The sequence below is a fragment of the Notothenia rossii genome (assembly GCF_949606895.1).
Source record: "Notothenia rossii genome assembly, chromosome: 11".
Taxonomy (NCBI): domain Eukaryota; kingdom Metazoa; phylum Chordata; class Actinopteri; order Perciformes; family Nototheniidae; genus Notothenia; species Notothenia rossii.
The window spans coordinates 31,452,726-31,477,926 of record NC_136910.1 but is presented as its reverse complement, the minus strand read 5'-3'; the positions used below and the strand labels follow the sequence as shown (position 1 = coordinate 31,477,926).

General features: G+C 44.6%; 2 protein-coding genes across 7 annotated transcripts in view; one reads left to right on the top strand and one right to left on the bottom strand.

Moving 5' to 3' along the window:
- Positions 1-25,201, bottom strand: part of dnajc25 (DnaJ (Hsp40) homolog, subfamily C, member 25) — a 90,340-nt gene that overhangs the window by 8,987 nt on the left and 56,152 nt on the right. The gene's annotated exons all lie outside the window — the stretch shown is intronic.
- The window catches only part of spina (spindlin a), a 57,727-nt gene that overhangs the window by 18,031 nt on the left and 14,495 nt on the right, over positions 1-25,201 (top strand). For all 6 annotated transcript variants that reach the window (XM_079657736.1, XM_079657738.1, XM_079657741.1 and 3 more), the window contains exons 3-5: positions 1,389-1,487; positions 2,315-2,368; positions 2,537-2,665. In XM_079657736.1, the coding sequence (XP_079513862.1) occupies positions 2,576-2,665 (90 nt within the window). In that variant the 5' untranslated portion in view covers positions 1,389-1,487; positions 2,315-2,368; positions 2,537-2,575. The remainder of the gene's footprint in view (positions 1-1,388; positions 1,488-2,314; positions 2,369-2,536; positions 2,666-25,201) is intronic.

The following is a 25,201-nucleotide window of genomic DNA, read 5'->3' as shown; positions in this document are numbered from 1 at the left end:
AGTGTCACTCAATCGCTGGAGTTCTCTTGGGGCACCTTCGTACACCTCTTTGGATATCTAGCCATTTGGGGTGGACATACGACCCAGATGTGAAGACGTATAGCTTTTCTAGTTATGAGAATAACTGCTCTGCTTCTGGGACAGCTTTGACTGTATATACTAAAACTAGATTTAGACAGTGAGCATTGCAATGAACATAAAAAGCATATTTAGCTTGCTCTCTGATTCTAGCCTGGACCCCTGAGTGCTTACCGCTCATGAAAGCAGCACCATCATATGCTTGGCCTACAAGGTTGTTTTTGTATTCCAGACCGTTACTTTCCAATATGTGAATTATTTTTTCAGTAAGCCCTGCTGAATCTAGCCTCTCTGCTGACTCAAAATGGAGAAAACTCTCCTGGATAGCACCATTGAAGTAATACCTGACTACAAGAGAAATCTGTTCTTTTACAGTTCTTTTATTATTCTTTTACAGTTTTTTAGCTGGTAACATTTATTAAAAACCGGTAAATTAAAAACCTGCCGTTCAAAATGTCCGGAAATAATTAGGGGTCATTATCGGCCGATATTCACTCTCAATAGTTTGATCGGTGCTCTCTATAAAGGCCGATCAGGAGAGCTGAATCTGATCGATATGGACATAAACGCGAGGGAAGTCCGGACGCGAGAGAGAGATCAGATCAGCTGCTGAGTCAGACGGAGACACGCAGTTCTGCATGATCACCTGAAGCCCCGCCCGGCCGCTGTTTACCGAGCTTCATGAGATACAGACGGGCTTTAAGGAGAGAGGTAGAGAGAGGGAGGGAGAGAGAGAGGAAAAAGAGAGAATTATGTTGTTTGTTGTTTGTGGAAGCGTATCATTTATTGAAAAATGACAATTTCGATCTGTTACGATTATAAACTGAAGCAATATAAAAATCACTCCCATTAACTGAGTTTTGAACATCCGCATATCCGGTCATAGTCCAGTAATTAAATGCTAACGGAAACTCTGTGTTGTACACAATTCTTATTATTATTAAAACATGACCGGTAAGTTTCAAGTTTGTCCGGTAAAATAAATTATTTCCGGACACTTGACCGGAAACCCTGGCTGGGACATCTATGTCTAGCCATAATTCAGAATAATATTAACACATATATAACACACTTTTTCATATTGTAATTTCAATGACATTTAAATGAATTACGCAGTCCTCCATCATGACATTTAATAACAAGCTGAAAGTCATTTATAATTTTCCTAAATGATTTGCAGTTTGTCAGACTCTACATGTCGTTGTTGTTGTTCCTGATTTTCACCAGCAGACATCAGTAGAGGGGATGTCTTTTGGCCTGTAGTCATTTTGTTGTACCTCACAGGAGATGTGTGTGTTCCCCTCCTGCAGTGTGAGCGGACAGGTGTGTGTTGTAGCTGTGTGTCGGGCAGCCTGGCTGCCTTCTGCCTCCTGATGAATGAAGAGCTCTCCGGGACACAGCTGATGCAGGTCAGAGGTCATCCCACTGCCAGAACACACAGTCATAACACATAACTCACACACACTCCATGACTGTGGTCTTTGTTTTCCAACAATTTCTGTTGGATTTAGGGCATTTGTATTAAAATCAACCTGCAGAGATTTGGTTTATTCACTATGGCTCTGATCTTTGTTATCAAAGATGGGTAATCATCATGTGGGGAGGCAGACCGAGAGGAGGCAGAGGTTAAGGACACAACAACATATAAGATTTGAGTTGGCTGCTGAAACCAAGTTAAATGCAGCAAATAGAGTGGTGCAGTGATGAAGTATTTTTGTAGGCCGACCCAGAAGTTAGCATTGCAAGCTCCCTCTACAAAAAGCTATGGGATTCTTAATTGTTTCATGGATTATGGCTGAAAATAATTTCTGTATGTTATGTCGTAGAACAAAATCTCTTCAGCTTGTGTTTACCACAGACTTTGTTTCAGGCTAACAACCAAAAAAGATTTGGGAAAAACTTAGATTTTGAAACAAGGTACCAGGAAGTGGTAAAATGCTGACTCTATGCCACTCTATTGCTACATGCACACACCTCCCACCCTGCCCGCGTTTGAACAGTGTGCAATACTGTCTTTTGGGTTGATTTTACACAGCACAGTGTGTTCAAGTTTTTTGATATTTTCCAAAAATGTGGATGTTTGAGTGTCAATGAACACGTCCATATACAGTTTAATCTCCGTCTGTGCTCACAACTGCTTGACAGCATGACTCTAACTTAACTTTTAACAGACAGCAGGAAGTTGTCACTTTGAACAGTATTTAGTGAATGTGCTGTGATTTATTTTTCTCCTCAGGGCATGCAGGTGTTTCTGATAATATGATGAATTATCCCCAATGAGTCCCCATAAGTAAGTTGAGATATTTCTGGATTTTCTGTAAGGGCCAAACTAATTAGACTCAAACTAGTAATCTGAAATAATGTGTCTGTTCCCAAATGATGGAGTTCAACAGAACTCAGTGGGAACAGTAAACATGACAGAGCAGTGTTGAATGTTTGTTCCATTTGTCCCTGAAAGAATCACAAGAGCAGTTTGAGTCCCAACTCCAAGGTCCTGATGCAGCGTAACATCGTGGGCTGCAGGATCCAGCACGTGTGGAAGGAAGGGGGGCGGCATGTGATGTGGAAAGGAACCGTGCTGGACCAGGTGAGGAGAGAGTTCAGTGTGTCAGCACCCCCTGTGTATGAAAGAGGCCACCCTCTGCAGGACTATAAGCCTTAATATATTTTAAACAAGTTCTATGAAAATGTATACCCAAAGAGGCTTTGAGTCACAAACAGTAAAATTAGGTATAAAGAATAAAAGCAGGCTGTGAGCATGTTTATTTCTGTTGTATTAATACATAGTGCCAGATAAAGATGAGGCTTAACTACTATTAGTGGTGAAATACTATTTGTAGGGATAGATTCTAGAGGTGGCTGCGCAGAATGATGACGGACTCGGGTGATTATCACATTTGTTGTAAAGTCCAAAAGAATCCAAATCAGTTTTATAGAAAGAAGGTTTACACATACATGGAAGCAGGGCCGTGGGAAGTAGGGGTGCTGAGGGTGCTTGTCACGGCTTGGCTCTCAGCCATAACAAACGCAGCGATGAGACGACGACGTGAGTACGGAAAAAAGAGGAGTTTATTCACACTCCCCAAAACAACCGACCACCAAACAGGGTTAACAAGCTCTATGCAGGAGGATAGCTGTTCCGGGCTGCTCTTCCTCCTACGTTCCCCGGGCCGAGAGAGAGCCACTGCAGCCTACTTAGATACTTTCTGGAGGCGCTGATCAGATTGGGAGCACCTGGAGAGAGGCTGCACCTGGATACAATCAGGGAGAGAGAAGCACACACACCCACACACAAAGGCACACCCACACCAGCATAGGCAGTGAAGCAGGGGTTTTCACACCCCCCCCCCTTAAAGTCGGTGTCCCCAGGGCCACCGGCACCACCAACCAACCCCATCCCAAACCAAAGCAAAAGGTCATGGAAAACAAAACCCCACATATGGAACTCCCCCAGGTCCCTAATGAAAAAAACAACAAAAAAAAACACCACCTTCACACAGCAATCCTCTCCTTCAACGCCCAGCCACACCTTTAGCAACACCAGTATCTGAGAAGCACTATTTAAAAAGAATGGGCAGAGCAAGAAAGATTTATCACAGTATGACAGTCAATATATATACATTAAGGTAAAACCTAACCACACTTAGTGCCATGGGGCTCGTGACAGCGCGTCAGCAATAACATTGTCAGACCCCCTAATGTGCCTAACATCAAGGTTGTAAGCCTGAAGAAACAAAGACCACCTCGTCAGTCTTTGGTTAGGACACTTCATTGAATGCAAAAAGGTCAGGGGATTGTGATCTGTGTAAACCAAAATTGGTCCTCCTGCTCCTACATATACAGTGAAATGCTGCAACGCCCAAATGAGTGCTAACGCTTCCTTCTCAATCACCGAATAATTCCTTTGGTAACTGTTAAGTTTCTTTGAAAAGAAACTGACGGGCCTCTCCAGCCCCCCCTTGTCAAGCTGGAGCAGAACCGCACCGACTCCCACCTGGCTTGCATCTACTTGGAGACTAAAAGGACGATCAAAACATGGAGCCGCTAACGCCTGAGAGGAACACAACAGAGACTTAACCCTATCAAACGCTCTCTGACAGTCGACCGACCAAGTATATTTTACCTTAGCCCTAAGAAGTTCAGTCAAAGGAAACACTGTAGTGGAAAAATGTTCACAGAACCTCCTGTAGTAACCCACCATACCCAAAAATCTCTGGAGTTCCTTTTTGGTTGTGGGCTGTGGGTATTCAGATATTGCTCTGACCTTGGCCAGAACTGGAGCCACACAACCCTGACCCACCACATGGCCAAGATATGTCACTGTTGCCTTTGCAAAGGCACATTTGGCCAAATTAATAGTCAGATGTGCCTCCGTCAACCGTTCAAACAACCTCTCGATGCGCTGAACATGAGCAGTCCAAGTGTCACTGCAAATTACCAAATCGTCTAGATTACATTACATTACATTACATTGCATTTAGCTGACGCTTTTATCCAAAGCGACTTACAATAAGTGCATTCGACCAGGAAGATACAACCTTTAAGAAAACAGAATCATATAAGTACATCAGGTTTCATAGAGCCAAACATTTCAAGTGCTACTCAACTGGCATTTAGAAAGCCAGCCCTTTATTAGTATATAAGTGCTTTGTTAGTAATTCTATCGCTCGAAGTGGAGTCTAAAGAGATGAGTTTTCAGTTTGCGTCGGAAGATGTGTAAGCTATCTGCTGTCCTGATTTCAATGGGGAGCTCATTCCACCATTTTGGAGCCAGGATAGCAAACCCACGTGTTTTTGCTGACGGGAACTTGGGTCCCCCTCGCAGTGCGGGTGCAGCGAGCTGTTTGGCTGATGCAGAGCGGAGTGCACGTGCTGGGGTGTACGGTTTAACCATGTCCTGGATGTAGGAAGGGCCAGATCCATTCGCAGCATGGTACGCAAGTACCAGTGTCTTGAAGTGGATTCTAGCAGTTACTGGAAGCCAGTGAAGGGAGCGGAGGAGCGGTGTGGTGTGGGAGAATTTGGGAAGGTTGAAGACCAGACGAGCCGCTGCATTCTGGATGAGCTGCAGAGGTCGGATGGCACATGCAGGTAGACCAGCCAGGAGGGAGTTGCAGTAGTCTAGGCGTGAGATGACGAGAGCCTGGACCAGAATCTGCGCTGATGTCTGGGTCAGCTGGGGACGTATCCTCCTGATGTTGTAAAGCGTGTATCTGCAGCAGCGGGTTGTTGCAGCGATGTTTGCAGTGAAGGACAGTTTGTTATCTAGGACCACACCCAGATTCCTTGCAGTCTGAGTCGGGGAAACAACAGAGGTGCCGATGTTGATTGTTAGGTCAAGAGTGGGACAATCTTTTCCCGGAAGGAAGAGCAGTTCAGTCTTGTCAAGGTTGAGCTTGAGGTGATGAGCAGACATCCACCGAGAGATGTCTGCTAGGCAAGCAGAGATGTGTGCGACGACCTGGGTCTCTGAGCGGGGAAAGGACAGAATTAGTTGGGTGTCGTCAGCGTAGCAGTGGTATGAAAAACCATGCGGGCTAATGACAGACCCGAGCGAGTTTGTGTACAGGGAGAAGAGGAGGGGACCAAGAACCGAGCCCTGAGGGACCCCTGTAGTTAATTGACAAGGGTCGGACTCGGACCCTCTCCAAGTAACCCTGTAGGTGCGGTCGTTGAGGTATGAGGTGAGGAGGGAAAGTGCAGTGCCTGAAACTCCAAGTTCTTGGACAGTGCGAAGGAGGATCCGATGGTTCACCGTGTCGAATGCAGCAGACAGGTCCAGAAGGATGATGACAGAGGAGAGGGAGGCTGCTTTAGCAGTGTGCAGTTAGATACACCGTACAACCCTCTAAACCCGACACCACACGATTCATCAAACGTTGGAATGTAGCAGGAGCATTTTTTAACCCAAACGGCATTACCTTATATGAATAAAGTCCAGATGGTGTGATAAATGCTGCTATTTCCTGTGCCCGCTTGGACAAGGGGATCTGCCAATACCCTTTAAGCAAATCAAATTTGCTAACATACTTTGCGGACCCCACCTGATCTATACAGTCATCCATCCGTGGCAAAGGAAAAGAGTCAGATTTTGTCACCGCATTCACTTTTCTTAGATCAGTACAGAATCTAGGTGTCCCATCCTGCTTTTGCACCAAAATACATGGAGACGCCCAACTAGATGCTGATGGGACAGCAATTTTGTTCTCCAACATGTAATTAATCTCTGCATCCAGCCGATTGCGCTTAACTGGTGGCATGCGATAAAAATGTTGCTTAATCAGCTGAGCGTCCCCAACATCAATATCATGCTCAGCCCAGTCAGTTTACGACGGAGTGTCTCCAAACAGACACAGATATTTGTGTACCAATGCTGAGAGTTCCTCACGTCTTGATTCCGCCAAATGAGACAACAACCCGTCTAAATTATCTAGCGATTCCGAATTTCTCAAATGACCACAGAGCAAACTATCATCAGGTTCAGGCACTACATCTCCCTCATGCGTCAAACCATGTGTCACCGCAATAGCCGGCTGCACCTCATCCTTTTCCACCTCTGTGTCCGTGTTAACCTCCCGCTTGTGGTAGGGTTTCAGAAGATTTACATGACAGAGGCGTTTAGTCTTCCTTCGTTCTGGTGTTGCCACAACATAATTTAAATCAGAAGTTTTCTCAATGATAGTGTACGGACCTGAATATTTAGCCTGAAATGGGGAACCAACAATAGGCATAAGTGATAGAACCTGGTCACCTGGATTAAACTCCTGTCGTGCCGAACGACGGTCATACAACTCCTTCATTTTACTTTGAGACACTGACAACTTTTCCCGTGCCATACTTAAAGCAACAATCAAACGACGTCTGAAGCCATTCACATAATCCACCAAGCTCCGTGGTGGCTCAGTGTCCACACAACCCTCTTTCAGCACTGCCAAGGGGCCCCGTACAGCATGTCCGAAAACCAACTCATTAGGGCTAAACCCCGTACCTTCATGTACCGCCTCCCTTGCAGCCAACATCAACCAAGGAAGACCTTCCTCCCAGTCTCCATCTAGCTCAGTACAGTAAGCACGTAACAAGGATTTCAATGTCTGGTGAAACCTTTCCAAAGCACCCTGACTTTGGGCGTGGTAAGCTGTTGACTGGTTCTTCTTAATCTTCAAAAGCTTCAACACCTGAGCAAACATGTGAGACGAAAAATTGGAGACTTGATCACTCTGAACGACCTTAGGAATACCAAATATTGAGATAAACTGCAACAAGGCCCTAACCACCGCCTTAGTTGTAATCGACCTCAAAGGATAAGCCGCTGGATACCTAGTGGTTTGACACATCACAGTCAGCAGATATTTGCAACCAGACTTTGAACATGGTAAAGGGCCCACACAATCCACAATGAGATGTGTAAATGGTTCACTTACCACTTGTATCGGCTGTAGTGGTGCTGGTTTGATCTTCTGGTTCGGTTTCCCTGTCAGCTGACACACATGACATGTTCTAATATACTGCGACACATCTGTCTTAAGACGTGGCCAGAAGTAGTGTTTCAGGATGTTCCAATATGTTTTCCGAACCCCAAAGTGTCCACACTCATCATGTGCGACTTTCAGGACAAGAGGACGAAGCTTAGTTGGCACCACCAGCTGGAAAACCTCAGTCCCTGCACCATCAACAGCCCTCCATCTCCTAAACAACAAGTCATTACGCAACATGTATCCACTTGAAGCGTTTTCCCTCTCTGCCACTGGCACAGCACAGTCAAGAAGGCCTTTCAGCGAAGCATCCTGACGTTGCTCCTCTCCCACCTCATGGTGTGTAAGTAACACCGAAAACTCAGACAAAGATGGAACCTCCACTGTGTCAGTTGACTTTCCATGTGATAGCAAGTCCTGATCCCTTTTGGCCCTAGCCCTTGTGATCACACACGCGGCCATAACGTCTGGCACCACTGTAGAGCGCTTCTCAGATGCTGACTCAATCAGACCACCAGTGACTAACAACACAGAAGGGCCATCAGCCCAGACTTTACCACCTGCCAAATCGTTACCCAGAATGAAATGTATCCCCTCGATTGGAAAAGCTGGACGTACCCCAATAGCTACATCCCCTTTAACAAGGTCACACTCGAGATACATCCTATGGACAGGAACAGGAAAAACCGTTAATCCCATCCCCCGAGTCTGAACCGTGTCACCAGTGTCACTTTCCTCAGACAAAGGCAGAACCGAGTCAACGATTAAGGAGTCAAATGCACCTGTATCCCTCAAAATTTTAATTGGAACTTTGACATTGCTACCCACCAATGACACCAAGCCGTCTCTTATAAAAGGAGCATAGGATGCCAGAACCTCAGGTCCACATAAGTGGTCCGTAAGCACCTCTTCAACACAGCAGCTACTCACAGGAGCAGCAAACGCAACCGGTTTACCCACAAATCTTCCTCCCTTGGATTTTGCTCTAAGCACCGGACAGTCTGGTTTCCAATGGCCTTTCTCACGACAATAGTTACAAGTATCCTCAGATTTCTCCCAAGCCACTTTCTTTAGATCCATCCCCAATGACCCAACATCAACAGACCTTCCACTTCCCCCAAACACAGGTAGATCTCCAGCACGCCCTCCGAACCTGCCCTTATGCAGTAACACAAACTCATCCGCTGCTACTGCAGCCTCGGATGCCGAAGTTACCCTGTGTTCTATTATATAGGTTGCAATGCTGTCAGGAAGGATGTTTTTGAACTGTTCCAAAATCATGAGTTCACCCAATTTGTCAAAGGAAGTGATGTCCATAGCAGCTAACCAACGTTTAAAATGAACAGACAAATCCCTCGCCATTTCCACATAAGTCTGACCCTGTTTTTTCTCCAAGGACCTAAAACGCTGTCGATAAGCCTCTGGAACAAGTTCATAAGCTCTAAGCACCGCCAATTTTATTTTAACATAGCTAGAGCTATCCTCCGAACACAACGCGGAATATGCGGACTGTGCTCTTCCTGTGAGTACACACTGAAGCATCAGGGCACAGTCTGCATCCGGCCAATCCCTAGCTTTAGCCACCCGTTCAAAAAGCAAAAAAAAAGTGTCAGGATCACTTTCATTAAATTGCGGCAACAAGCGCAAGTTGTTAGCATCGAACCGCTGAGGAGACCTGGGCACCTGTTCACCGTGCCGCTCACCCAACACCGCACTACCTCTGCCTATGGAAAGACGCTGTCCTTCCATATCAAGTTTGGCTTTCTCAGTCTCCTGCCGCATCCTCTCCACTGCAATCTCCTTTTCAAACTCCATCTCATACCTCATTTTGTCATGACTCAGCTGCAACAACAACATCTCCTTCTGCTTCTCAAAGGACAGTAAACTAGCCTGCAACAGAGGTTTTAACATCCCCTCCTTAACTTCCGGAAGCACACCCGTTTCACGTAATACTGACACAATAGAGGTTTTTATAGTGCTTTTTAGCCTCTTATCGCCAACAACTTCCAACGTGAAATGTTCCGCAATAACGAGCAGCTGCTCCATTGAGACATTTTCAAGGGCTTCCTGAGAGGGAGCACTGATAAACGCGTCTACCTCCGCCATACTACAACGCAACACCGAGTTTACAGTGAGACAAAAGAGAGAAAAGAGAAAAAAAAACTGATTGGAGTTTCCCCACTAACTACGACACCCGCTAACTAATCTCCTCCCTGGTCTTCATGTGGTTACTTGCGGCGGGTACTTATGCACTAAAGACCGCTGGCCGAGCAAAGCGACTAGCAAGCTAGCAAAAATACTGCGACCACGGCCATGCCCCCAAACCGAAGCTTCAGCCACTTTCACCACAACATTAACACCCCGCACAACGGTCCCAAGGGAACCGTCGCTACCACCTATCAGGAGAAACCCCACACAAAATAACGAACGAACTCACACGCACCCAAGCTTATCTTACCGGTTTGGACGAGCCCCCAGCTGTCACGGCTTGGCTCTCAGCCATAACAAACGCAGCGATGAGACGACGACGTGAGTACGGAAAAAAGAGGAGTTTATTCACACTCCCCAAAACAACCGACCACCAAACAGGGTTAACAAGCTCTATGCAGGAGGATAGCTGTTCCGGGCTGCTCTTCCTCCTACGTTCCCCGGGCCGAGAGAGAGCCACTGCAGCCTACTTAGATACTTTCTGGAGGCGCTGATCAGATTGGGAGCACCTGGAGAGAGGCTGCACCTGGATACAATCAGGGAGAGAGAAGCACACACACCCACACACAAAGGCACACCCACACCAGCATAGGCAGTGAAGCAGGGGTTGTCACACCCCCCCCCTTAAAGTCGGTGTCCCCAGGGCCACCGGCACCACCAACCAACCCCATCCCAAACCAAAGCAAAAGGTCATGGAAAACAAAACCCCACATATGGAACTCAGAACTCAGAACTCCCTGATGGAGGACAGGGAATCTGCACGTCCACAAGATTAAATGGAAATATAATTCCAAAAACAACACCTTTTCAGCCTTGATGTAACAACATTCATAATTATGTAAAGATAACGCTCTTTTCACCCCGGATACATTTTCCATTTTGCCCTGTTCTGTAAGTGATGAAAGTGGGGGATGTTGGCTTATCAGGCTCACAGCCAAAGTGAGAGAAAGAGAGAGATTTTGATTTTTCAAACTGTTTTTATTCACAAAGCAAAAAACAAATCAGACACATTGACACACATTGTCGGTTCAGAAAACGACTGAAAATAAGATCATCATTCTCCACAGAACACAAAGCATTTTTAAAGCACCACATGCCCTCAAATTCTCCCACATTTTTGGTCAAACAAATGTAACTGTAGTCCATTTTCAGTCTTGCTTTTACCATATGCTTGAAAAATCAAAACTGCATCGGTATCCATTGATTTCTCCAATTTATTCCTCCTGCTGAGGTAGATGGCCATTTTTGCTTGCCCCAAGAAAAAATTCAAAAGCTGACTTTTGCACTTTTGCTTCTGGCTGTACCTATAACCCAAAATGAACATTGACTTAGAAAAAACCACATTAAACAAAATCAACATCTGGGTGAGTAACTGAAAAAGACAAAGGAGTCGACCACATTCTGTAAAGCAATGAAAAATGGTTTCCCTCTGTACACAAAAAATGACAGGCGTCAAATACTGTATCACTGAAACGAAAGCATTAACAGCTACCGCACCGTGAAACCTCCACTGTAGGTCCCCACCCCTCTTAGGCGGTGTTTACACGAGAACGAAACAGGTTGTATCTGCTACTTTTCTCTCGCGTATAGCCCGTTCATTCACACGAGGCCGTAACGGATCCGCGGAAATGGACCCCGCAAACGATAACGGGTCCCAAGGTGGATAGATCTGCAACCGGAATGCTCTGGGGGGCCAAACGGCTCAGTTTGTACGCCCTATACGATAATTTCCTGATAACGATGAAGCCATAGCCAGCCCCACCTCTCCCCACCTCTGCTGCTCACTGCTGTAGCATGGTCAGTAGCTACTGTCAGTAGCTACTGCTACTGCTACTGACCATGCTACAGATGTTAGTGCAAAATCTACAGCTCCTCTACCACAACTATCAGCAACAAGTGGACATGGAGAACTACAGTACATGAACTACATGTTGCTAAATCCACCGCGGGGCATAAACAAAAGGGCAACCATGCTCGGGGGTCTTCTTCACTGCTTTTGGTGTACATTTTGGCATATGTACTACAGCGTTTCCAGTGGTCTCGTGTGAACGGACATGTTAAATGAGCCGAATGCGTGCGAACGGAATACTTTTTTGAAAACGAATTCGGTGCGTAAACGTTTCCGTTAGGGGTGTAACGGTCCACAAACATTTCGGTTCGGTACGTACCTCGGTTTTTAGGTCACGGTTCGGTTCGGTACGTTTTCTGTACAGCAGAACAAATTATCACAAAACATAAAACATTTTTTTTTTCTTTTTTAATGATTATTAAACTATGAATAATGTATTCATTCAAATAAATACAAAATATAATAAAATAAACATTAAGGTGCAGAATTTCGATGAACTGAAATAATCTGTATTTGAACTTTACTGTACTAGTACTCACAAAACATAAACTATTAGTTTTGGGTTTTTAATTATTATTAAACTGAATGTTCACTCAAATAAATATAAAATATAATAAATAAACATTAAGGTGCAGCATTTAGATGAACTGAAATAATCAGTACTTGAACTGTACTGTACTCTACTAGTACTCTGTGGCGACTGTGGCTGCGAGGGAGTGCGGTCGTCTTTCAACCAGAAGGTTGTGGGTTCGATCCCAGCCCATGCAGTCAACATGTCGATGTATCCTTGGGCAAGATACTTAACCCTGAGTTGCTCCCGATGGCATGGCCAACGGTGTGTGAATGTGTATGAATGTTAGGTCCTATAGAGTAAGGTACACTGCTCTGTATGAATGGGTGTGAATGGGTGAATGACATGTAGTATGTAAAGCGCTTTGAGGGGTCTTAAAGACTGGATAAAGCGCTATATAAGTACAGTCCATTTACCATTTACCATTACTCACCTAAGCAGCCAGCTTGACATTAGGACTTGCTTGCTTGTCATTGTATTTTCATGTTTTCTTTAAGAAAAATTAACTTGTCTACATTGCTTGCCGAAAGGGCAGATCTGCTGGCACTAACAATGTCTCCTGCTGTGGAGAACATCCTCTCGCTAAGGACAGAGGTAGCAGATACAGCCAGGTAGCGCTTTGCTAACATGGCAACATAAGGATATTTGGCGTTTGTAATAGCTTTGGCTCGGTCTGAACTTTTTGCGAGTGGTGGAGGCTTAAATGCTAGTGGGAGTTGGGTTTGCACTTCAGTCTTTTGGTACCGGTGATATTCACGTTCGGGTGTTGCCTTTTCAAATGAGTGTGCAAGTTTGATGTATTGCCAGACGCGTAACCAATTTTAGTTTAACAATGCCGACAAACAGCTTTGGTTCGGTCCAGCTGTCTTTGTCCGTCATCCTTGTACGTAACTGCGAAACCAACATTTTCCCAAACCGGAGACTTCAATGATGCTGGAGGATTTTCGAGCTCAACTTTATCTGCCATTTCGACAGTTCCTCAAATTACTAACTGAATTTGAACGCATCCCTGTGACCAGCTCTCATAGTATGCCTCTCGTCCAATGAAATGACTTGCTCGCTCTATGGCGCGTTGAACCCAATGTGAGCTAATTACTCTGAATGCTGCGACGCAGCACCTGAGATTACTTAGAAAAAGTTGTACACGTTCTACATTTTTTTACGTTTAACGTTATATTTGGACACACGTGTACCGAACCGAAGAGCCCAGCCACCGTCAGGCCCTGGTGTCAACTCATTTCTGGAGCCAAATAATAAAAGGTTTTGTTGGACATGGTGCTAAACTTAAAATCCGAGACATTGTCCAACTTTAGCAAAAAACCATCACAACTGAGATCAGTCCATTGCAGTGAGCAGCGATCTGTGCCAGCTCTGATTGGCTGAGCTGCTGTTTCCGGCTCAGCAGCAGGAGGCTGATCAACCGGACTGACCTGAGGCTCAGACGTGAGGCCAGGCCTGCAGCGTTGTCCAGGCGGAGGCCACACACGTCCACCACCTGGCCCAGCGTGAGGATTCTCTCTTCACAGAGTCTCTGTTGTATAGAAGGCCCTACTCCATACACAAAACGAGTCCCACAGACCACCGGCTCTTTGAGGAGCCAGAACGGTGAGCTACAGCACTCTGGTCTCTCTCTTCTGAGTAGTCCCCACACCTTGAATACCTCATTCACACCAACGCAAGTCCGGTTCAAGCTCTGTGCTAGAGCTTTTCAGGTTCAGAACCGGTTCTTCGGTTTAGCTCCGGCTCTTTTCACACTGCCCAGAGTCGGACTGGTGCTGCGTCATTGCGTCATCGTTTGCGTCATTTCCGTTTGCTTGCCTGCTTCATAAAGCCAAACCGCGCGGAAACCCCTCACAGCTGACACCGACATCAACAACAATGGCCGATTGTGCTCCAGCTTCCTCTGTACCTCTTCGGAAGACCAGATTCCCAGTAGGTAGCTGGTCTCTTCAGTGGACCACTGCTGCTTGTTAAGTTTCTCCATCGTTGTGTACAAACTGGATAAAACACCGGCTTTTTGTTGTTGTTCAGGAGTTGATCCCGCCCCTGCCCCCGCCTCGACGTAAGCGTGACATATGTGGTGCTTTTGCTCTGGCCGGACAATTTTTTGGTGCTCGAAATGAACCGGATTCCGGAGCTAAGAGGCTGCTCCGCTGCGGTGTGAAGAGGAAAACCCGGTGCTTTTCAAGCTCCAAATCCGAACCGGCCCTGAAACACCGTTGGTGTGAATGAGGTACTAGAGACCTCCATAGAAACCAGGGAGATTGTTCAGGCATAATCCTTTCAGGTCCATTAGGAACAGCGGCTCAGCCAGACCCAGCCAGACCCAGCCAGACCCAGCCCACCACAGCGCTCCAATAAGGCCGAGCTACAGGTCTCCAGACCAGGTCAGCAGGTCCAGTCCGGAACCTCTGGACGAACCGGAGCCTGAAGGCAGCCCCTCTGCTTGCCAGGTGAACCAGGCCATGTCCCTCCTCCTCTTTTGGCAGGAACAAGACGCTCTGAGGGACCCAGTGCATGCGGTCCCAGAAGAAGTCCACCATGAGAGCCTGCACTCTGAACAGCAGGTTTACGGGCGGGTCGGTGCATGCCAGCCGGTGAGCCTGCATGAAGGAAACAAGGTTATTTAAAATGAGGATACGCCCTTTAAAAGAAAGTTTCGGAAGGATCCACTTCCACTTCTTTAACTGGCCTTCCAATTTCTCTATAAGCCCCGTCCCAGTTTTTCAAAGAAAAAGTGTCATCACCAAAATAAATACCCAGGTACTTCAACCCTGCCCTTTCCAACCAAGGCCCCCAGGTAAAAACAAACTATTAATACTGCCCTCTCCTACTGCTAAGGCCTCACTTTTCACCCAGTTGACTCGAGCAGACGAGATTTTGCAAAAGTTGCTCACAGTTTCGGTTAAAACATTGATGTCATCTTGTTTTTTAACAAAGACCATTATGTCATCCGCATAAGCAGACAATTTAAAAACATTCCTTCAGCCAGGAAAACAGAAACCCTGTAACTTTGACCTTAAACGATGTAAAAAGGGCTTTATGGCCAGGGGGTAGAGCATCCCGGACAAAGAGCAGCCCTGTCGCACTCCTCTCTAAGCTTCAAAAGGAGCACACAAACTACCGTTTATCTTCAGTACACTCTCAATGTCCCTGTACAAGACCTGGATCTTGGCTATGAGACCAGAGCTGAACCCAAAAGTTTCCAGCGTCTGCCCCAAGTACTGGTGCTCAACTCGGTCAAAAGGCTTTTCTTGGTCTAGAGAAATCATACCAAGCTCACAGCCCAATGAACCGGAGAGGTCCAAAACATCTCGAATTACAGTTACGTTATCAGTTATCAACCTGCTGGGTAGACAGTATGTCTGGTCTACGTGAATGACATGCTCCATCACTTTTCTCAGCCTCGTTGCTAACACTTTGGAAAGCAGTTTGTAGTCGGTACAGAGTAGAGACACAGGACTCCAGTTCTTAATCTTGTGCAAGGGAGGAGAGTGAGCACAGCTCTCCTGCAACTCAGAGGCAACCTCCCGTTAATAAGACTGTCTCTGAGCACACTCAGCAGGCATCCCCTCGAGCACCGTTAATATTTAAAGAGCCCAGCTTTATGTCACTCATAATTAAATTATAGTTGTATCCTAACAAAATCAAAAACCCGGCTGAAGAAAAATAAAAGAGAAATAGTAAAAACAAGATGTACTTAATCATCATTATTTGCAGTTTGCTCTCAAATCTTCTGCAGTATTTTCTCTCTGGGCCGCAGAAGACAGGTTCCCCCCAGGCTTCTTTGCGCCGCATGAGAGCCCTGGCAGAATTATGAAAAATCTGCAAATCAACAAAAAAATCCTCTATCTTCACCGCCCTCATCCCCTTAGTTTTGATCAGAAAGGATCTGATCCTCTGGAAAGAATACTCCTCTCCCTTTTCTACCTCAACGATGTCAAAGGATGACTCAATGTCACTGTCCTCCGAGTCCTCTGTGACTCCCTCTGTCTTTGACACCTTCAATTTTTGTGCCACACTGTCTTTGCTCACTTCCTCATTTTTCCTTTTAACAGGAAACCTTAACAATTCCTCATCCATTACCAGTTGTGTAGTGGGGATTTTTTTACTGGGGGGACGCTATTTTAATTAGCTCATCCCAAACAATGCCACACAAGTGCGCAGTAGCTTTATCACAGCACAGCGTTGCTAGTTCATCCAACCATCCATCCATCCATCCATCTTCTCCCGCTTATCCGTGGTCGGGTCGCGGAGGTAGCAGTTCCAGCAGAGAGCCCCAAACTTTCTTTTCCCTGGCCACATCAACCAGCTCTTACTGGGGGATCCCAAGGCGCTCCCAGGCCAGCGAAGAGATATAATCCCTCCACCTGGTTCTAGGTCTACCCCTTGGTCTCTTCCCAGCTGGACATGCCTGGAACACCTCCCTAGGGAGGCGCCCAGGTGGCATCCTAACTAGGTGCCCGAACCACCTCAACTGGCTCCTTTCGACGCGAAAGAGGAGCGGTTCAACTCCAAGTCCCTCCCGGATGACCGAACTTCTCACCTTATCCCTAAGGGAGACACCAGCCACCCTGCGGAGAAAACCCATCTCGGCCGCTTGTACCCGTGATCTCGTTCTTTCGGTCATGACCCATCCTTCATGACCATAGGTGAGGGTAGGAACGAAAATGGCGCGGGAGACAGAGAGCTTTGCCTTCTGGCTCAGCTCCCTTTTCGTCACAACGGTGCAGTAAAGCGACCGCTGCTCCGATTCTCCGACCCATCTCACGCTCCATTGTTCCCTCACTCGAGAACAAGACCCTGAGATAATTGAACTCCTTCACTTGGGGTAAGGACTCATTCCCTACTTGGAGTGGACAGTCCATCGGTTTCCTGCTGAGAACCATGGCCTCAGATTTGGAGGTGCTGATCTTCATCCCAGCCGCTTCACACTCGGTTACGAACCGATCCAGTGAGTGCTGAAGGTCGCAAACCGATGAAGCCATCAGAACCACATCATCTGCAAAAAGCAGTGGTGCAATCCTTAGTCCACCGAACTGCAGACCCCCTCCCCCACGACTACGCCTCGAAATCCGATCCATGTATATTACAAACAGGATTGGTGACAAAGCGCAGCCCTGGTGGAGGCCTACCCTCACCTGAAATGGTTCTGACTTACTGCCGAGGACCCGGACACAGCTCTCGCTTTGGGAGTACAGAGATTGGATGGCCCTGAGGAGAGACCCCCTCACCCCATACTCCCGCAGCACCTCCCACAGTGACTCCCTGGGAACCCGGTCATACGCCTTCTCCAAGTCTACAAAACACATGAAGACTGGATAAGCGTACTTCCAGGCCCCCTCCAGGATCCTTGCGAGAGTAAAAAGCTGATCCGTCGTTCCACGACCAGGACGGATTCCGCATTGTTCCTCCTCAATCTGAGGTTCGACAATCGGCCTGACCCTCCTTTCGAGTACCTTAGCTTTGCTAGTTAATTTTCTAAATAAATAAACAAACAATACCAGTGGGCCAAGCACGAGCCTGTTCATATTGTAGCGCTCACCGCTATTCAAGATCACAGATCACGAGCCTTCAATGTTGAAAACGTTCTCTTTATTTGTTGGTATTGACGGCCACAGCCACGCCTTACAGAACCAATCAAAAGTATAACACTCATTATGACCTTTCCCCACACTCGAACACAACTCCTACCATCTCGTACTCCCTCCACACACATACACACACACACACGCACGCACGCACGCACACACGCACGCACGCACGCACGCACGCACGCACACAGACACACACACACACACACACACACACACACACACACACACACACACACACACACACACACACACACCCCTACACACACACACACACACACACACACACACACACACACACACACACACACACACACACACACACACACACTCTCTCTCAAACACACAGACACACACTCTCTCTCTCACACACAGACACAGACACACTCTCTCTCACACACAGACAGAAACACATACACACACACTCTCTCTCTATTTGGTCTCTCCCTAACTCCCACCAACAACATTGCCTAAATAACTTTACAAACGTACTAAATTGTGCACAACTGAACTAACTGCAGATGGAGCACTGAATTTCTGACTCCAGCTTACAGCTTCCTGCCTACCACCAGCCAAAAACCAGTATAGAGGAATGTTAAGCCCTCCCACTATTTTCCAAGAGGGCGTTGCCAGATTTTCAATTTCAGGTTTTAACCAGGAGATGGCGCTTCATTCACAAATACAGAAAGACAAGTTTCATGGACTTTCAGTTGTGTTTTGAAGAGCATTTTAACACATCAATATTTTAGATCAACTAAAGTATATCTAATCTTGTAATTCAATAATATATAGTCTTTATATATTAAATAATCATAATTATAATGTAAATGTTTACATTACACTTCTTTATTTGTTATGCTCATACTTTAACCTTTACAATCGTTTGCTTTAATATGCAGTATATTTTTGTGTTTGCTTCCTCCTGCTCCCTTTCGGACACATACTGTATGATTTATTATTATTATTAATATGAAGATATTATTATTATTTTTTTTTATTTAACCTTTATTTAACCAGATAAAAAGCATTGAGATAAAATCTCATTTACAATGCTGACCTGGCCAAGAAGGCAGCAACGTTACACATAACACATAACACAAACATATAAAAATACATATATTAAGATAAGATAAGATGTTACTTTATTGATTGAACATTTTAGTTTAGAATGTGCTGGCCCACGGTAATTCAGAAGGCTCACAGGTCACATTCCGACCATTATTTAAAACAATAGGTGCTTTCACACCTTCTACAGTTTGATTTGTATAGAGGGAGCTCTGTCAGTTTTCGAATTACCCATTTGCTTTCGGGGAGCCCTATTTTTCAGAGCACATCCTGCTTCTAAATATGTCACGCGCACGCTCTGTTGACTGGCGCAGCAGCGCGGATGCGATCAATTGCTATAAAAACACTCTTCTACTCATACAGACGGTGTCACTATGCCGGCGGATGTGGCCGTTGTTGAAGCCTCTTCAGGCTCCGCATCGGCAGGCCTCTCCCTCGGTGTGGAGCTGTCAAACTCGACCCTAACGCTGCTTACAGCCGGCCAACTAAAAGTTGTTTTCCGTTCACGTTGTCATTTTTAGACTCCTTCGCTTCTTTGCTTGTGAATCCAAAAGCTGTGACGCTTGGCTGTTTTCGTTTTGCCATATTTTTTTATTACACAGCCAGAGTTAAAAAAATATCAATATGAACATTTCAAATACCGCGCCGGCATCACCGCCATAATCATAGCAACGTAAGTAAGAATGCAGCGCCGCCACATACAGATGGCAACACCCAGACATATTCACAAATATAAAACAAATATTCAGAAACTGTAATGAACAATAACTATTATTTATTTCAAGAACTGTTATTTACAGAAACTCAACATTTCTAATCTGTGTGACACAAATATGCACGACTGTTTTGGGCTCCCCCTATTTATCTCAAAGTCAGCCTTCAGGGGAGCTCCCTCCCTCTTCGGGGGAGCCAAGCTCCTCCTAGCTCCCCCCCATTTCGAACAGTGTCTGTGGCTGAATGGCCAGCGATTAGGTGCGGCGCATTTGTCATAGGTGATCAGAGCTAACTGCCTCCCGTCAAATTTCATTTAAAAAACAGATCTGATTTTAAGACTATTTCTGCGCTCATAAAGAATGATAAGAATAAGAATAATGCGTATTGAACTGGTTTCATTAATTAGTGAGTTTATTTAATACTAGAACCGCCAATCGGGTCAATTTGTGTGATGTGTTGTTGTGTGTGTGCCATGTAACTTTTTTTCAATAAAATATGAAAGTCTCCCAGTCCCTGACTTTTCCTGAAAGTGTGTTATGTAGCACCCTATGTTGTTAAAAATTCCATTCTAATAGCGGGATTTGACGGGTTTAGGTAGGCCTATACAAAAACCTCTGGCGGTTCTAGTGTTAAGGTAATTAGGTACAGTAGAAGCCCTTTTTTTATCAGTAACGAATTTAGCAGTTGAACATAAAAGTCAACTAACTGAGGGTCACTTGCAATGACAGTGTTGTGTCTAACTGTAAGCTTGTCACTCAGAGTAACCTACCGTTAATTTAGCTGCTGGAGAAGAAAGATCAAGGGGGGAGGGGGGGAGAGAGCTGTGGTTGATGGGCCATTAGTTGTGTAAATACACAGCTGAGAGCTGCCGTTTCATTCAGACTGTTTAAAAAACTGTAACAACGGACTATTTTTCTTATCGGATGCATGTCAATTTAAATCAATACATACAACTATTTTTTAAATCAATACATACAACAATTTTTTAAATCAATACATTTTTTTTCTAAATCCATAAAAGCATTTCAATTAATATTGGGAGTCATGTCGTTACTTTGTTGAGAATTTGGCCATGTAATAAGCGGGATTTGCAGCGACTTGTTCCTTATGGGGAAAATAACACCCGTCATGTGTGTGTAGTAGAGGTGTGTGTGGTTAAAACACTTTCATGAAGTGAAGGAATTTCCTTCTATAAAACAGCTGTGGGCAGCAGTGAGTGTCACGGACATGAATTCATAGATCAAGGCAGACTGGTGCACACACTCTCCTGTCCTGCCAGGCGACACGCCCGTTCTAAGCCGTGTCCCTCACTCCTCACATCCCAAGCATCCCCACAAGTGTATTATGTTGTTACATCGTTTCAGATGTTATGTTTCAGTTGTGCTCTGTCTATGTTCAGTGATGCAAACTTGTTACCTTTCGGCGAAATTCGCCGTTTTGAATCCAGAATAAGTCGTTTGTGTAATTCATGTAGATCTGCAATACAAATATTTTTGGGGTATGGGGGGGGCTGGGATCCGGAGTAATCTGCGGCCGTGAGCTGTTATGTGCCATCATGACACGCATGGTGTTCTTTTTTTATATATTATAATGAAGTACGAGCTGTGTGCACGAGTCTTCCTGCCTGTCGGCTCTGCTCATGGATGTATAATAAGGCTCTGCTGCTCCGAGATGATGGTCTAGCTTCAGCAGCTACATTACCTACGGGTGCGTTCGTTAATATTAACTGTGCGTCCGGAGTCACTGTGGCACAGACTGGACCGCTGGTGAACAGCTGTTAGAATGGGCCGTTCAGGTGTTCAGAGCAGAGCTCCCTGTCGGAGCGGCAGAGCGTAATGTGAACTGAAAAGTTTTTCTGTGGCAATATTATTTAAGGAATCGTTGAGCTAGCTAGCATTGTCACTATCTGCTAACGTTAGCTTTAGCCTTCTATTTCTAATAGTTTTTTTCATAGGCTATAAACAGAGGTGGTATAAGTATATATATTGTACTTGAGTAAAAGTAAAAGTACTCAGATCTTGTACTTGAGTAAAAGTAATAGTCCCAGAGTGTAGGAATACTCTGTTACAGTAAAAGTCCTGCATTCAAAATGTTCCTCAAGTAAAAGTAGAAAAGTATTATCATCAAAATATAGTGAAAGTAGCGACAGTAAAAGTAGTCATTGTGCAGATTGGTCCATTTCAGAACAATAGATATGATATGTTTTATAATGATTGATCATGAAAGTGTTCTCAAAGCTGCTAAAGGTGCAGCTAGTTTGAATGACTTTGTATACTGCAGGGTAGCTTGTGGATTTACTCCAGGTGGAACTAAAGTCTGATTTAACACTTGATTATATTTCACTTAATTAATCCAGATCTGTGAAGTAACTAAAGGTATTAAATACATGTAGTGGAGTCAAAGTACACCATGTACCTCTGAACTGTAGTGGAGTAGAAGAACAAAGTAGCAAAACATTGAAATACTTAAATAAAGTACAAGTATCTCAAAATTGTGCCCAAGTATAGTACTTGTTGAGTTTATGAACTTAGTTACTTTACACCATGTGGCTATAAAGATAAAAAGACTTAAGCCTTGCACAGAGGCCTGAAAATACATTTTCAAAATGCTCAACAGTGCTGCCAAAATTGTAAACTGACTGCTCCACAATTTGAAATAAATGCTTTTATATATTTCTATTATGTGACTCTTTGGCGTTTTTGTTATTATTAACACTGCTGCTTTAGTTGTTCTGACTGCTAAAATCCTCTGTCATTCCGTGGGGTGGGGGAGCCGGGGGCTCGGATCCTTGTCACCTTTTTCATACCTGATGAGTTTGCATCCCTGTATGTTAAAAAGCCTCAGTCACCTTAATTCATGTAATAAAAACATCTCAGGTCAGTAACACTCAAAGCTAAATGTGCAATACCATGTTCAGCTATGTTACTATTTATAATGTTATTGTTGTTACATCAGAAGATGTACATATTGAAATGATTTCTTAACTTACAGTAGGCTATTTTTTACAATGTGTGTTGGAAGGATTTATTAAATTACAATGAATATTGTCATTGTTGAAGGCTTTTAGAGAAGGGTGAACTATAAGCCTGAATGACATAAAATGTTATACCTAAAAACATAAAAGCCACAATAAATAAGTCACAATTATTGTAGTTATTTTTACCTCCCGTATTGCTTTCAACCCACCAGCTTTTATGGTGTTGTTACGTCACTAACTGTAAGCTTGTCACATACAGTCTATGGTCACTCAGAGTAACCTACTGTTAATTTAGCTGCTGGAGAAGAAAGATCAGGGGGGGAGGGGGGGAGAGAGCTATGGTTGATGGGCCATTAGTTGTGTAAATACACAGCTGAGAGCTGCCGTTTCATTCAGACTATTTAAAAAACTGTAACAACGGACTATTTTTCTTAGCGGATGCATGTGAATTTAAATCAATACATACAACTATTTTTTAAATCAATAAAAACATTTTCTAAATCCATAAAAGCATTTCAATTAATATTGGGAGTCATGTCGTTACTTTGTTGAGAATGTGGCCATGTAATAAGCGGGATAATTTGCAGCGACTTGTTCTTTATGGGGAAAATAACACCCTTCATCCAGATGAGGATCCCTCCGCTACACTTTGGGATCCTGATCGACCGACGAAACTCCATTAAAATATACATATTTTTGGTGAATTACTGAGTTTAGGCACGTTAATAACGTTTTAATGAAGTTGAATACAGTATATTCATATGTGTCAGTGATTTCATGTCAATTCGGCGAACATAAACATAAATGATCGTGGTGAAGATGATGATTAAATTAGGATTAAAAATCGAGAGCCGGGCTGCATTTCCTCCCGTTCGTTTTTTTCGAATAACAAAATTATTTTGTTAAATAACAACATATTGATGTTTTGTAAATGATTACATGTCTCTTATTTAGCACAGTAGTATGATATCCGTGACATATGGATCTTAACAAAGTTCCGCTGTACATCCAGCGTACTGTATCTGACTTTATTTCACATGAGCTCCAGTGTGGAACCCCACTGCACCTCCTGGCGGATCAATGATCCATTGCAGCTGGCTTCATTATAAATACATTTATCTATCACGGGGGCGGTCTCAAGTCAAGCTGGAGGTTTTCCCTTGAGCGAGGGCAGATCACGTACCAATCACGGCCCTCGCGTTTCAAACTGTCCGAAATGAATCGCTCCATCTGTATTAACTTGGACACGCTACAATATTATCATTATTATTTACATTAAAAAATTCCTTTCACACTTATAACATTACTTTGCAAGGTAAGCACAACCAAAATAAGTTTGTAAAAGCAGAATTTGAACACTGTGTCTGTGCTCCTACAATATTTTTGTATAATACCATTACACCCTAAGTGTACAAGTACACAATAGCGATCATTCTGTTTCAACTAGTATGCTGTGGCAGAAACCTCATCACCACACCGCAAACAGACAGACACACAAACACACACAGCAAGGTTGTCCGGCTGGACCGGCTCCGTTGGATATCGCGGTCGTTTACGCTGACTTGTGAGAAATCTTTCCATTTTCGATCTGGTTCACATACTGAGAATTATAACAGCATTAGCCAAGTAACAGTTACGACACGATATACTTTATTGTCCCCGTAAAGAAATTAATCTGGACTTCGTCCTGCAGTTCCGCATACATGTACATATACAAACATAGTGGACATTAAGATACATACACATATCATCAGTCATACACCGTTTGAACAAACACAATGCACATACTGACAATAGCGACCTATTGCACTACCTCTCATGGCCAACATTTAAAAAGTACATTTCATTACATTTGACTACATTTCATTTCATGTGAATGTTAAGAAGCTTAATCGACATAGGTAGGAATGAGTGCTTATAGCGGTTCAGCCTGCTTTCGGGAACCCTAAATCTTCTACCAGAAGGTAGGAGCTGGAATTCTGGGTGAAGTATGTGGGTGGGATCAGACACCATTTTGTTTGCCTGTCTGATAATGGACTGCTCGTATATGTTTTGGAGAGATGGGTGTTTTTTAACCCCCATAATTTTCATAGCAGTCTGTACCAGGCGAGCGATCTGTGACTTTGACTGCACTGTCAAGTTACCATACCAGGCAGTAATACCATACCTAATGATGCTCTCCAACACTGCATGATAGAACAGTAACATGAACTTCTGGTCGACTCCGAAAGCCCAGAGTCGACGCAGAAAGTACAATCGATGTTGAAGTCTAGAGCACAGACCTTGAACATGCGCCTTCCAGCTGAGTGTATTATCTAGATGGACACCAAGGTACTTATAGGAGCTGACCTGAGTTATGGGTGCATTGTGGATAACCACCGGCCTAAGGTCACCCACTGCCTTTGGGTCCCACACCATCTCCTCAGTCTTCTTCACATTCAGCACTAGATGGTTAAAATCACACCACTGCACAAATCTCTCTATTTCAGAGTGATAAGCCGATGAACTGCTGCCCTTGTGCATTAAGCCAAGGATGGCTGTATCATCTGAGAATTTGATGATATAATTCTCCGGGTGGATTCTCGTACAATCGTTTGTGTACAGTGTGAAGAGGACCGGGGAGCTCACACAACCCTGGGGGGCTCCTGTACTGATGGTCCGGGGCTCTGAGAG